This window comes from Aquarana catesbeiana, linkage group LG04 (genome assembly GCF_042186555.1).
Source record: "Aquarana catesbeiana isolate 2022-GZ linkage group LG04, ASM4218655v1, whole genome shotgun sequence".
In the NCBI taxonomy this organism is placed as follows: Eukaryota; Metazoa; Chordata; class Amphibia; order Anura; family Ranidae; genus Aquarana; species Aquarana catesbeiana.
Genome location: NC_133327.1, coordinates 553,685,651 through 553,698,137, shown reverse-complemented (window position 1 = coordinate 553,698,137; position 12,487 = coordinate 553,685,651). Strand labels below are relative to the sequence as shown.

The following is a 12,487-nucleotide window of genomic DNA, read 5'->3' as shown; positions in this document are numbered from 1 at the left end:
GAATGAAGAGAACAATTAGGTTGGTATGTTGAGATTAGGCTAGTTCTGTGGCTGGGGGCAGAGATATGGATGGCTTTGTAACTTATTGTTAGTATTTTGAATTTAATTTGTTGGATGAGTGGCAGCCAATGGAGGGATTGTCAGAGAGGGGTAGCAAATGCTGAGCGGTTTGTAAGGTGGATGATTCTGGCAGCAGTATTCATGATGAACTGAAGAGGGGATAGTCTATTTAAAGGTAAGCCAATAATAAGGGAGTTGCAGTAGTCGAGGGGAGAGATAACCAGGGAGTGAATCGGGAGCTTTGTGGTTTCATTGGTTAGGAAGGGACGTAGTTTGGAGATGTTGAGGAGGTTAAGGCGGCAGGCTTTGGAAAGGGATTGGATGTGAGGCCGAAAGGAGAGTTCAGAGACCAGGATAACACCTCGCACCCTGGCATGTGGGGATGGGTGGATGGTTGTTCCATTGCTCTTGACAGAGAAGTTAGGTGAAGAGGCACATGGGGGAGGAAATATTATGATCTCGGTTTTGGACAAGTTGAGATTGAGAAAGTGGTGTGACATCCAGACAGATATGTCTGTTAGTAAGTTAGTGATGCGTGAGGAGACTGATGGAGTGAGTTGAGGGGTGGTGTCATAAATCAGACGTGACCAGAACTGCGTGACTGTGACAGAGGGAACCAAACGTAAGTAAGTGAAAAAGTAAGTCATTTATTAATATAAAGCATACAAATATAAACGCACCGCCAATACCAAACAGTGTGAACAACCAAACAGTGAAAACAAACTAACCAGCATAAACAGCAAAAGGGATATCAGAATTGTAGTCTTAGCCAGGCCAAGGTCATAAACAGGAGATCAGCAGATGGGGGACAAGTAGGACAGACAGGGACAAGGTGGAAGGGATCAGGCTGCAGGGCAAGGATCCAGGGATACAGGAACAGACAGGAACAGGTACAAATAGGTTCAGGATGCAGGGATCGGGTATCAAGTTCAGAATCAGGTTTCAGGTCAACAGGATGCAGGTCAGGGCTCAAGGACAATACCAAGGCAAGGATGTGTCAGCCTTGCCGGGTATTTATACCATTTCCTGCAATCAGGATCAGGTGATGCCTGACTGCAGGAGGTGATATCATCTCCATACTGCCGGGATCCACCTGCTGGTGAACGCCAGTACTGCGGCCCAAAGATCACATAACACCAGCAGAAGAAAGCTCTTCTGACAGTTCCAAACTGCCAGGAGACACCTGCTGGTGGACCTCAGTACTGCACGCCAAATGTCAAATAGTATTACCAGCGGATGGAACCTTTCCTGACAGGTGGAAAGATAGATGTGGGTGTCGTCAGCGTAGAAATGATTTTGAAAGCCATGTGAGGCAATCAGCTGACCCAGCGCAGAGGTGTAGATTGAAAATAAGAGAGGTCTAAGAACAGAACCTTGGGCGACCCCAACAGAGAAGGGAAGAGGAGAGGAGGATGTAGAATTATAAGTGACACATAAGGTGCGTTGGGATAGGTAGGATGACTGCCACTGAAGAGCGCAATCATGGAGACCGAGGGAGTAAAGTTTTTTGATGAGGAGGGGGTGATTAACCGTATCAAAGGCAGCCGAAAGTATCCGTTGGTTTTTGCGGTTAGTAAGTCATTTGTGAGTTTTAGAAGAGCAGTTTCTGTGGAGTGTTGAGAGCGAAATCCACACCAAAGGGGAGTCATTCAGTTGGTTGTAGACCAAGCATTTAAGGAGTTTAGAGGAAAAGGGGAGCAAGGAGATGGAGCATAGATTGTTAAGATTGGTAGGGTCCAAGGATGGCTTTTTAAGTATGGGGGTGACCAGTGCATGTTTTAGAGTGTTGGGGAAGATGCCAGAAGAGAGGGAGAGATTGAAGATGTGGGTTAGAGAGTGTAGGATAGAGTCAGAGGGTGACCGTAGTATTTGAGAGGGAATAGGGTCCAGGGGACAGGTGGTTAGGTGGCATTAGAAAGGAGTTTAGCAACTACGTCTATAGTAGCAGGTTTTAATAAGGGGAGTGTCAATTGTACCTGTTGATATGGGGTGTTCATTGGGGGGATACCTGTAGAGTGGAAATTTGATCATAAATTGTATCAATCTTATTTTTGAAGTGATTAACAATCTCCTGGGCAATGAGTGAGTTAGTGTGCGGAGGCAGTGGAGAATGAAGTAGAGAGTTGAAGGTAGAGAAGAGTTGACTGGGACTGGATGAGAAGGTGTTAATAAGAGTGGTAAAATAGGTCTGCTTGGCAGTGTGGAGGAAAGAATTGTATTTTTGGATGGCAGATTTGTATTGGTTGAAGTCTTTGAGAGACTTAGTCTTATGCCACAGACACTCAAGAGCATGGCTACGTTTTTTGAGATTTCTGGTGTCATCTGTTTGCCAGGGTTGCAGGGGTCGAGGCCTGATTCTGTGTGTAGTGAGGGTAGGGAGCTCGTCCAGGGTTGAGGACAGGGATTTTTAGTAGAAGTGGCTTGGTTTGGGCATAACAGGGGTGAGATTTTGTCATAGAGGTGGTCAGTAGCAGAATAGAGGAGAGAAGGGTTGAACTGGCGAAGGCTTCTACGGGTGATGGTTAGGCGATTGGAGGGAAAAGTGGTGGAAGACAGGGAGTGAGAGAAACTAATAAGGTGGCGATCAGAGAGAGGAAAATGATTGTTGGAGAGGTTGCATTGAGCGCATAGGTAGGAAAATACAAAGTCAAGGGCGTTGCCATCAAAGTGAGTAGAGGCCTGTACTCATTGCTTCAGGTCAAAGATCACAGCAATTCTTACAGAGAATAGGCGTATACAGTGAACTTCAAATGATGAGAGGGAGGAGAGTGAAGAACCTGGAAGGTGCTCTGTAGGGATAGGAGGAATCCCACTCCACCACCCTTTAGTTCATTAGGTCTAGGGGAGTGAGTCCATATATATATATATATATATATATATATATATATATATTATATAAAATAAAAAAGCCAAAAATAGTTGTTATTTTATGTCTCCCTCTCTATTGTTCTCTCTCTATTGTTCTGCTCTTTTTACTATGTTTACTATGTTTTATCATGTTTGCTTTTCAGGTATGTAATTCTTTTATACTTTACTGTTTACTATGCTTTATTGTTAACCATTATTTTCTTTTCAGGTACGCCATTAAGCTGCAGCACTGATTTATATATATTGACAGCAACAGCGTTTGCTCTCACAATACGTAAATCAGCGACTCCAGTGCTGAAGGAGGTGATTTCACCACCACAGTTAAAAAAAAAAAAAAAAATGGTGCATGTATGTCCATCATTAGAAGTGGGTGTATGCAGGGCGGCATTCTAATGGTAGACATACCCACCGATCAATATCTTTTTTTCATGCAGACCACAGGCTGCATGAAAAAAAGAACATTACAATATATGCCCAACAAGGACCAGCAACGTACTGGTATGTTGCTGGACTTTGAGTGGTTATACCAGAATGATGCCTGCAGGTTTGGATATCATCTTGGTATTGTTCTATTCAGCCAGCGGTCGGCTTTCATGTAAAAGCAATCATAGCGGCTAGCTATGACTGATCTTACAAGCAGTGGGAGGGAATGACCCCCCTCAATCGTCTTCCTTGGTTTTCTCGGGCTCTCCTGTCTCTCTGGGGAACCTTATAATGCAGCTGGTGATCGAAGATCAGAATGGCTCCAATCATCTCTATGGACTAAGAAACCGGAAGCTATGAGCATTTCATGACTTTTCCACGGATATAAACAGCGCCATTTGCAAAGCATCTTATCACACTGATCTTGGTGTAGTCAGATGCTTTGAGGGGAGAGGAGAGGTCTAGAGTCTAATTTACCCATTTTTTTTTTAAAAAAAGTATCTGTCACTACCTATTGCTATCATAGGGGATATTTACATTTTCTGTTATAACAATAAAAATTATAAAAAAATAAAAATTAAAGGAACAGTGTAAAAGTAAAATAAAAAAGCAAAATAAATAATTAAGAAAAAAAAAAGCACCCATGTCAAGTCGTGCTCGCGCACAAATGTGAATGCAAGCGTCGGTCTTGTGTTAAATGTAAACAGCAATTGCACCATGCATGTGAGGTATCACCGCCAAGGTCAGATCGAGGGCAGTAATTTTCGCAGTAGACCTCCTCTGTAAATCTAAAGTGGTAACCTGTAAAGGCTTCTAAAGGCTTTTAAAAATGTATGTAGTTTGTCACAGATGCACGGTTGTACGCAATTTTAAAGCATGTCATGTTTGGTATCTATGTACTCAGCATAGGATCATCTTTTATATTTTATCAAACATTTGGACAATATAGTGTGTTTTAGTGCATTAAAATTAAAAAAAGTGTTTCTTTTCCAAAAAAAATTGCGTTTGAAAAAGCGCTGCACAAATACTGTGTGAAAAGAAAATTTGCAACACCCACCATTTTAAAATGTAGGGCCTTTTCTTTAAAAAAATATATAATGTTTGGGGGTTCAGAATTATTTTCTAGCAAAAAAAAAAAATATTTTTCCATGTAAACAAAAAGTGTTAGAAAAGGGCTTTGTCTTCAAGTGGTTAGAAGAGTGGGTGATGTGTGGCATAAGCATTTATTGTTGTGCATAAAATACCAGGACAGGTCAACCCCTCCAATGACCCCTTTTTGGAAAGTAGACACCCCAAGCTCTTTGCTGATAGGCATGTTGAGTCCATGGAATATTTTATATTTTGCCACAAGTTCAGGGAAAATTACAAACTTTTTTTTGCACAAAGTTGTCACTAAATTATATATTGCTCAAACATGCCATGGGCATATGTTGGATTACACCCCAAAATACATTCTGCTGCTTCTCCTGAGTACGGGGATACCACATGTGAGACTTTTTGGGAGCACAAGTTTCGGATGCCATGAAATGTCAAGATAGCATAAATCCCCACAAATGACCCCATTTTGGAAAGTAGATACTTCAAGCTATTTGCTGAGAGGCATGTTGTGTCCATGGAATATTTTATATTTTGCCACAAGTTTCGTGAAAATGTATTTATTCATTTTTGTTTTACGCAAAGTTGTCACTAAATGATATATTGTTCAAACATGGCATGGTTATATGTGGGATTACACCCCAAAATACATTCTGCTGCTTCTCCTGACTATGGGGATACCACATGTGTGAGACTTTTTGGGAGCCTAGCCGCGTACAAGACCCCAAAACCCAAGCACCGCCTTCAGGCTTTCTAAAGGCGTACCATTGTGATTTTACTGCTCACTACCTATCACAGTTACGGAGGCCCTAAAATGTCCAGATATCATAAAACCCCCCAAAATGACCCCATTTTGTAAAGTAGACATCCCAAAGTATTTGCTAAGAGGCATGGTGAGTATTTTGTATATCTCATTTTTTTTTTTAAAGAAAAGAACGATTTTTTTTTTTCTTTTTTCAATTTTCAAAACTTTGTGACAATAAGCGAAATCTGAAAAATACTCAACATGCCTCTTAGCAAATATCTTGGGGTGTCTACTTTCCACAATGGGGTCATTTGGGGGAGTTTTGTGCTATCTGAGCATTTCATGGCCTCTGAAACTGTTATAGGTAGTGAGGAGTGAATTAAAAAATTTACACCCTTATGCCCCGTACGCACGGTCGGATTTTCTAGTGGAAAATGTGCAATCGGAGCGTGTTGTCGGAAATTCCGACCTTGTGTGGGCTCCATCGGACTTTTTCCATCTGATTTTCCGACACACAAAGTTTGAGAGCAGGCTATAAAATTTTCTGACAACAAAATCCGATTGCGTCAATTCCGACCGTGTGTGGACTATTCCGACGCACAAAGTGCCACGCATGCTCAGAAGAAATTCCGAGACGGAACAGCTCGGTCTGGTAAAATTAGCATTCCGAATGGATAGAGCACTTTCGTCAGGCTGCAATCTTTAAAATTGTTTAATACAGTGCACTCTCTTCTTTATAATGCAGGACGAACAAAGTAGTTTTGCTGCTCATATTCACACAGAGTTCTCACAAACTTCTTTCTTTCTTATTTATCGTGATTTCCTCAATATATTATGATTTGTCACATCTGACCAAAAATCTATATAATTTTTTTTGTGTTTTTTTTTTTTTTTGTTTTTTTCAAGCCTGATGTGATTTTTTTTAATTTTTTTTGTGTGTGTGTTTTTTTCAAGGCTGATCTTGTTTTTTTTTTTTGTTTGTTTTTTTTTAGTTATTTAACATCCAGAATATTTTTGTGTGTGTTTTGTGTGTCAAGTTACCACAACACCATTATTATCTTGTATTATTTAATCTCAAGGAGGTTGCTTGATGTTGGTGTCTCTTGTTAATTTCACATTGTACTTTAGAAATGTACTTGCCTCCTCACAAACAAACTGTCCTTTTTGAAGGAAGACACACATAAGTGAGTCTAATTGAAACCAAAAAACCTTTATTAAGGGCTCACAACCAAACAAAGAGGGAGGCAGAAATTGGTGACGCCTTTGGCCCCCAGGGCACACATCAATTATTTTACTGCAAAATTGGTGTCCTGAGGAGTCCATATATAAGGGAGTGCAGTCTGGTCCAGAAGTCCCAGAGATTCTGAAAGCAGCAGATGACATCTGTGTCCCCAGGCTGTGGTCATACAAGAGGCTGCATCTTTTGCCAGACCAGACTGAACCCAGGGCCATCACTCTCTGGTCTTCCTTCCACGCTTCCTTCCACGCTGTGGCTGTGGTGGTGGAGTTGTGGCAGGAGGAGGAGGAGGATGTTCCAACTCACTCACGTGGGTATTTGGTGTGATTTCGCCCCTCACCCACTTAGTTAAGACTTTATAAAGAAGGTCCTCACACAGCTGGCGTTGGCCCTCCTGCATGCCCTGAAGTTTGGTGGTAACCATGCAGGCAAAGGCCTCTTCAGGAGTGGGGGTGGCTCTGAGGGACGCAGAAGCCTCCTGAATGAGTCTGAGAGCTGAATCCTGCATGTGACTCCCCTTCCTGGGTCTTTTGGTTGGAAGGCGGAGGGGAGGGACCTGTGATTCCGTCAGGCTCCTACTGGTCCCAGGCTTCTCCTGGCTGCCACTTAGCCCCGCCTCCTCCTGGCTGCCACTTAGCCCCGCCTCCTCCTGGCTGCCACTAACCCCCGCCTCCTCCTGGCTGCCACATTCCACAGCCTCCTCCTGTGTGCCACATTCCAGAGCCTCGTCCTGGCTGAGGTCTTCCTGTGTATGAAAAAGGGACATATTTTTAGTTTTTACTTCATCAATCACACACAATTTTCTTCTCATGACTGTTGCAAATTGAATGTTAACAAATATAAAAGACTATCATTCTGAGCCCAGCATTTTTCATTCTTGTCCCAATTATTTTTGCCCACTACTGTCTATTGATATGTAAAACACTTCATTAAATTAGCAATTAGTGATCAATAATAACATCTAGTAAACATCATTTATTTATTGATCAGAAATCTGTAGAAGAATGCTATGCCTGGCTCAAGCTAGGCTCCTCAACTTCTTCCTGGCTGGAAGTCCCAGGTTGGACATCGGAAGCCTCAGCTGGGGTGGAAGGAAGAGTGGAAGGAAGGGTTGAGAGGGATTCCCTGACTCCAGTCTGGTCTGACAGAAATCGCAGTCTATCATAGTACCACAGCCTGGGGACATAAATGTCATCTGCTGCAGCTCCTGATCTCTGGGAATCCGTGACCTTCTTGAGAGCCCTTAGATAAGTGCTCCTCAGGCCACCAATTTTGGCTTTTAAATAGGGGATGGTTGCTGTGGGGACCACCGACTTCACCAACTCCAGCAGTTTCTCCAGCGCTGTCTGCCTCTTTTGTTTATTATTATAATGTGGATGTTTCACCTGCCACAGACAGGGCAGCTCCCTGTACTTGTCTATGAACAGGGGGAGGAAGTTGTGGTCATTGAAGCCATCCATTTTATCTGCAAGACACAACACGAGACAAACCCTAATGTCAGGCAAAACTCTCCTAATCTTGTTACAATATAGGCCTCAATCTAGAAGCAGTATAGGCCCAAGTTTAGATCTTACCTTTGTTATCACGATTGGCGCCTCCGATACTCCTTCCTCCGCTCACAGATCGTACGTACTACGCACGTGTGTTACGCTTTATACACACTGCGCATGCATGAAACTCTGCCCGCCCCTGATGTTCTTTCTATTCTATTCCCCGCCCCTTCTCGTTCGGCGCAGTGGGGGAAGAGCACATGGCAGAGACACAGCAGGTGCGTGCTAATTACAGCAACGAGGAGGAGGAGGAAAGCCCGGAGCCAGAAATGTCAGAAGGAGACGATTTAAGGCCTCAAATATGTCCTTTGGGGAGATGTTGGAGATGGTGGACATCCTGAAGAGGGCCGACTATGATGGGAAGTATGGATCTTACCCCAACCCCAATGTCAGAAAGACCAAGATCACGGCGAAAGTGGTCAAGAGTCTGCACCGGAATTTTGGGGTACGGCGATCGAAAGATCAGCTTAGGAAACGGTGGTCGGACCTAAAATTAAGAGAGCATGAGCAGTACAGAAAGATCCGGAGAGTGCTGCAAAAAAGTAAGTAGTTGTCCTGTGTTCCTATTCTTTATGTTTATTACATTCGTGCTGCTCCATGTGCTTTTCTTAACTGTTATCCAGTTTAAAATTGCAACTTTCATGTTCATGGGCACATTATTCGTTCGTATAAAACATTGTTCGTTCGGCCTAGAAAACACCATTGTTTTGGCCATATGTATTTGCCCACATTTTTTATGGCCTACTTGTCTGAAAATAATTTGGTTGTGTAGATGGGTTTGTAACTAGAATGAAATGAAATGTAAACAAGATTCTGTGTAAGGAGAGGACAGCAGTTTTCACGTCTGGACTCTGGAGCACTAGTGTGGGACACAAGAACACCCTTTTTATTAGGGGGCCAACACAGGTGCTCCAGTGTATACTATATGGGTGTCTCCATCTGTGAAGCTTGTACAAAACAGGTAAAGTATTGAAGCTTGACAAAGGACAATAAAAATTCTACATCTTGGAACTCAAAATAGACAATTGTACCCCACTTCCAAGCAATGTTTCATATTCCTATTTCTGCCATCAATTATCTGTGTGCTAAGTATACCTATATTTTTTACATAGGGGAGAAAAGACTCGGTGGACACCCCTCATCCGAGGAGACCACAGACCCCCCACCTCTGGAAGAAGGGGAAATCCACCCAAGCCAAGCAGAGCAGGAGGAGGAAGACGTGGTGGAAATTGGCACCACAACAGGTGAGTGTCTGCGACCACAGACTCAGGTAAGAGATGGACGCCGTCATATTTATAATACATGGTGTGTTTTTGTTTCTATCTTTTTAGGTGATCGTGATGTTGTGGATCCAGGGCATTTCACCTCGGAAAGTGCACAGATCCTGATCGGGGAGATCATGGGGTGTAATAAGGACTTGGAAAACATCCTGAAAAACATCAATGATCAACAAAAAATTAAGAACATCATTGATGTTTTAGGGAGAGTTTAAAATTTTTTACCATTCTTTGACATATTTGCAAAAAGCCAAATTTTGAAGATGCACACAGCGTGTCAACATATGCTATCTGCCATCACGGGAGATCAATGGACGCGTTTTGGGGGTGCAACCCCTTCCTCAATAATAAAATAGCTGTGAGGAAGGGGTTGCACCCCAAAAACACGTCCCTTAATCCCCCATGATGGCAGCTAGCATATGTTGACATTCGGCAATTTGTGTGCATCTTCAAAATTTGGCTTTTCCTGGGGTGACTTCAACCCATCTGAACGCAATATCAAACACAGTTTGTAAATACTCATGTCTGATATTGCCTTCAAGTTCTACCAAATGTGAACTTTGTAAGTTCAAGATTTGTGTCTTTCTTGTTGGTTTTAAACATGCCTGTTTTATCTTAAATGGACATTTCTACTTTTTCTAATGTGACCCCAAAAATTGTTATACAACAAACATGTTGGTTTGTTTTAAAAACCTTTTCTAAATGCACACGTGATTGTGCTGGTATTAAAAAGATTGTTAATCAAGAATGTGTGGATTATTGTCTCAATGCTCCAACACTTTTGTGGTGCTCTAATTGGTGTTTTCTGTGACAATGGGTGTTATTTCCTAAGGGCAAATCCACTTTGCACTACAAGTGCAGTTTCAAGTGCACTTGTAGTGCAAAGTGTCTTTGCCTTTAGTAAATAACACCCAACAGTGCTTTGTAAGGTTACACAATCACGCCATTTTCAGGACTCACCACATTTCTGTCAGGGTCAGCTAAAAGAAACACAAGCAGTAAATGTCACCAAAGATTTGAGTAGTTATTTTTTTTTTATTTGAAAAAGGTTTCAGACATTGTCTGGCATATTGATAGCCCCCCTACCCGCAAAGTATTCAAGGTATCTTAGCCGGACATCACGGGCACTCAGGGGGGGCAAGCCAGGATGGCCACTTTCAAGCGCCATCAGGGTTGGTTCATTTTGAAGTCCAGCCTCAGGCCCAACTGAGCCAGCATAGTTGGCAGAATGTTGCCTTAAAAAGTTGTGTAGAACACAGCATGCCAGGATAATATGATTCAGTTTATACTCCGCCATGTGTATGGGTGTAAGAAATAGGCGGAACCGGCTGGCCATGATTCCAAACGTGTTCTCCACCACTCTTCTGGCTCTGGCCAGCTGGTAATTAAAAACCCTCTGGTCCGGGGTGAGGGTCCTCATCGGGAATGGCCGCATAAGATGGTCCCCCAGCGCAAACACTTCATCTGCAACGAAGACAAATGGGAGTCCTTCCACCTTGTCTTCTGGAGGTGGCAAGTCCAAGCTGCCATTCTGGAGACGCCTGTAGAACTCCGTCTGGGCGATGACTCCACCATCGGACATCTGGCCATTCTTCCCCACGTCCACATACAGGAACTCGTAAGTAGCCGACACCACCGCCAACATCACAATACTATTGAACACCTTATAATTATAATAGTATGACCCCGAGCTGGGTGGTGGGACGATGTGGACATGTTTCCCATTAATTGCCCCTCTGCAGTTAGGAAAGTCCCACTGCTGGGCAAAGTGGGAGGCCACAGTCTGCCATTCCTGTGGCGTGGAAGGAAACTGTGGAGTCAAACAACAACAAAAAAATTGTCATTTTGCACATAAACAGGGAAAGCAGATTAGACACAAACATTCTTGGCCAACATCAAGATAACATTTATTTGAGGGAGTTTTTAAAGACCAAAGTATAAGGTACACCTATCAGAGAGCTCTTGGACAGGTAACCCTCTCCACTTCATTGAGAGATGAATGCCTAAATAATGGGTATTACTTTGGCCAGCCCCTCCTTAGTTACACTATTGGCAGCCCACTGGACAGGTAAGAAGTGTCATAATACAAAGATATAAATACACATTGTACACATTTGAGCACATTTGGAAATTCTACTATAACCTATCAAGATAATAATAGTATACAAAAACTTTAAACAGTACCATTTGAAAGTATACAGGCAGGCCCTTGCACTACATGCTTTGGGGAATTCATCCATACATCTGACCACAAAAGAGATGGGTATAGTGTGTATGGGTTTGGCAAAGTCAGCAGATAGATGATTGAGGATAGATAGAGAATTGGTATCAGCTGACTTAGCAGTTGGGGGGAGGGAGGGTTCCAAATGATTTGGGGACCCCCCCAAAAAAGCCTCTGGCACTCTGCCTGAATTTTAAGCACAAATCACATTTTAAAACTTTTTAGGGGGTGTTTGGGGTAAAGCACTACTATGGAGCTGATAAAATACATTGTTAAGTGAATACACGAGGTGAATATAGGGCCAGGAGACCATGCTGGGGAGGTAAGTGAAGGCAAATATGTATGAAGGAGAAAAAAAATAATTACATAAAAATCCAGCATGCAAGAGAACAAAGGGGACATTCACAGCATATTCCAATCATGGTAATTAGGGAATGAGGAAAGAAATACAATATATTATCAAACATTAAATACAATAAAATGTGATGTTAAAGGATAAATCTTACCTTAATATACTCCTTCTGCAGGACCTGGATGATGGCAGAACAGGTCTCTGGGATAATGATCCCCAGAGCCTGGGGGGAGATGCCTGTTGAGAACTTCAAGTCCTGCAGGCTTCTCCTCGTCGCCAAGTACCGCAGGGTGGCGAAGAGCCTCTGCTCCGGAGTGATGGCTTGCCTCATGCAGGTATCCTGCCTGCTGATATAGGGGGTCAGCAAAGCCAACAAATGGTGAAATACGGGGTCTGTCATCCGGAGAAAGTTCCTGAAATCATCAGGATTATTCTCACGGATCTCATGGAGCAAAGGCATGTGACAGAACTGGTCACGCTGAAGCAACCAATTCTTGGTCCATGAACTCCTCCCCACCCTGTTCATGGACTGGACTTGTGTCAAGGTCTGGACCCCAACACCAAGCCCCCGCACAGCACGAACTCTACGAGGAGTACGTATACGCAACATGGCTAGAAAACGGTCGGCTGCTCAGAACAAAGTAACAGAATGCACTGAA

At 43.0% G+C, this 12,487-nt stretch overlaps 1 protein-coding gene across 1 annotated transcript in view; it reads left to right on the top strand.

The window, feature by feature from the left end:
* The window catches only part of DTD1 (D-aminoacyl-tRNA deacylase 1), an 857,518-nt gene extending 848,146 nt beyond the window's left edge, over positions 1 to 9,372 (top strand). The window contains exons 5-6 of the mRNA XM_073627970.1: positions 9,091 to 9,222; positions 9,310 to 9,372. Of these exons, the coding sequence (XP_073484071.1) occupies positions 9,091 to 9,222; positions 9,310 to 9,366 (189 nt within the window). The 3' untranslated portion in view covers positions 9,367 to 9,372. The remainder of the gene's footprint in view (positions 1 to 9,090; positions 9,223 to 9,309) is intronic.
* Positions 9,373 to 12,487: the final 3,115 nt, after the last annotated feature.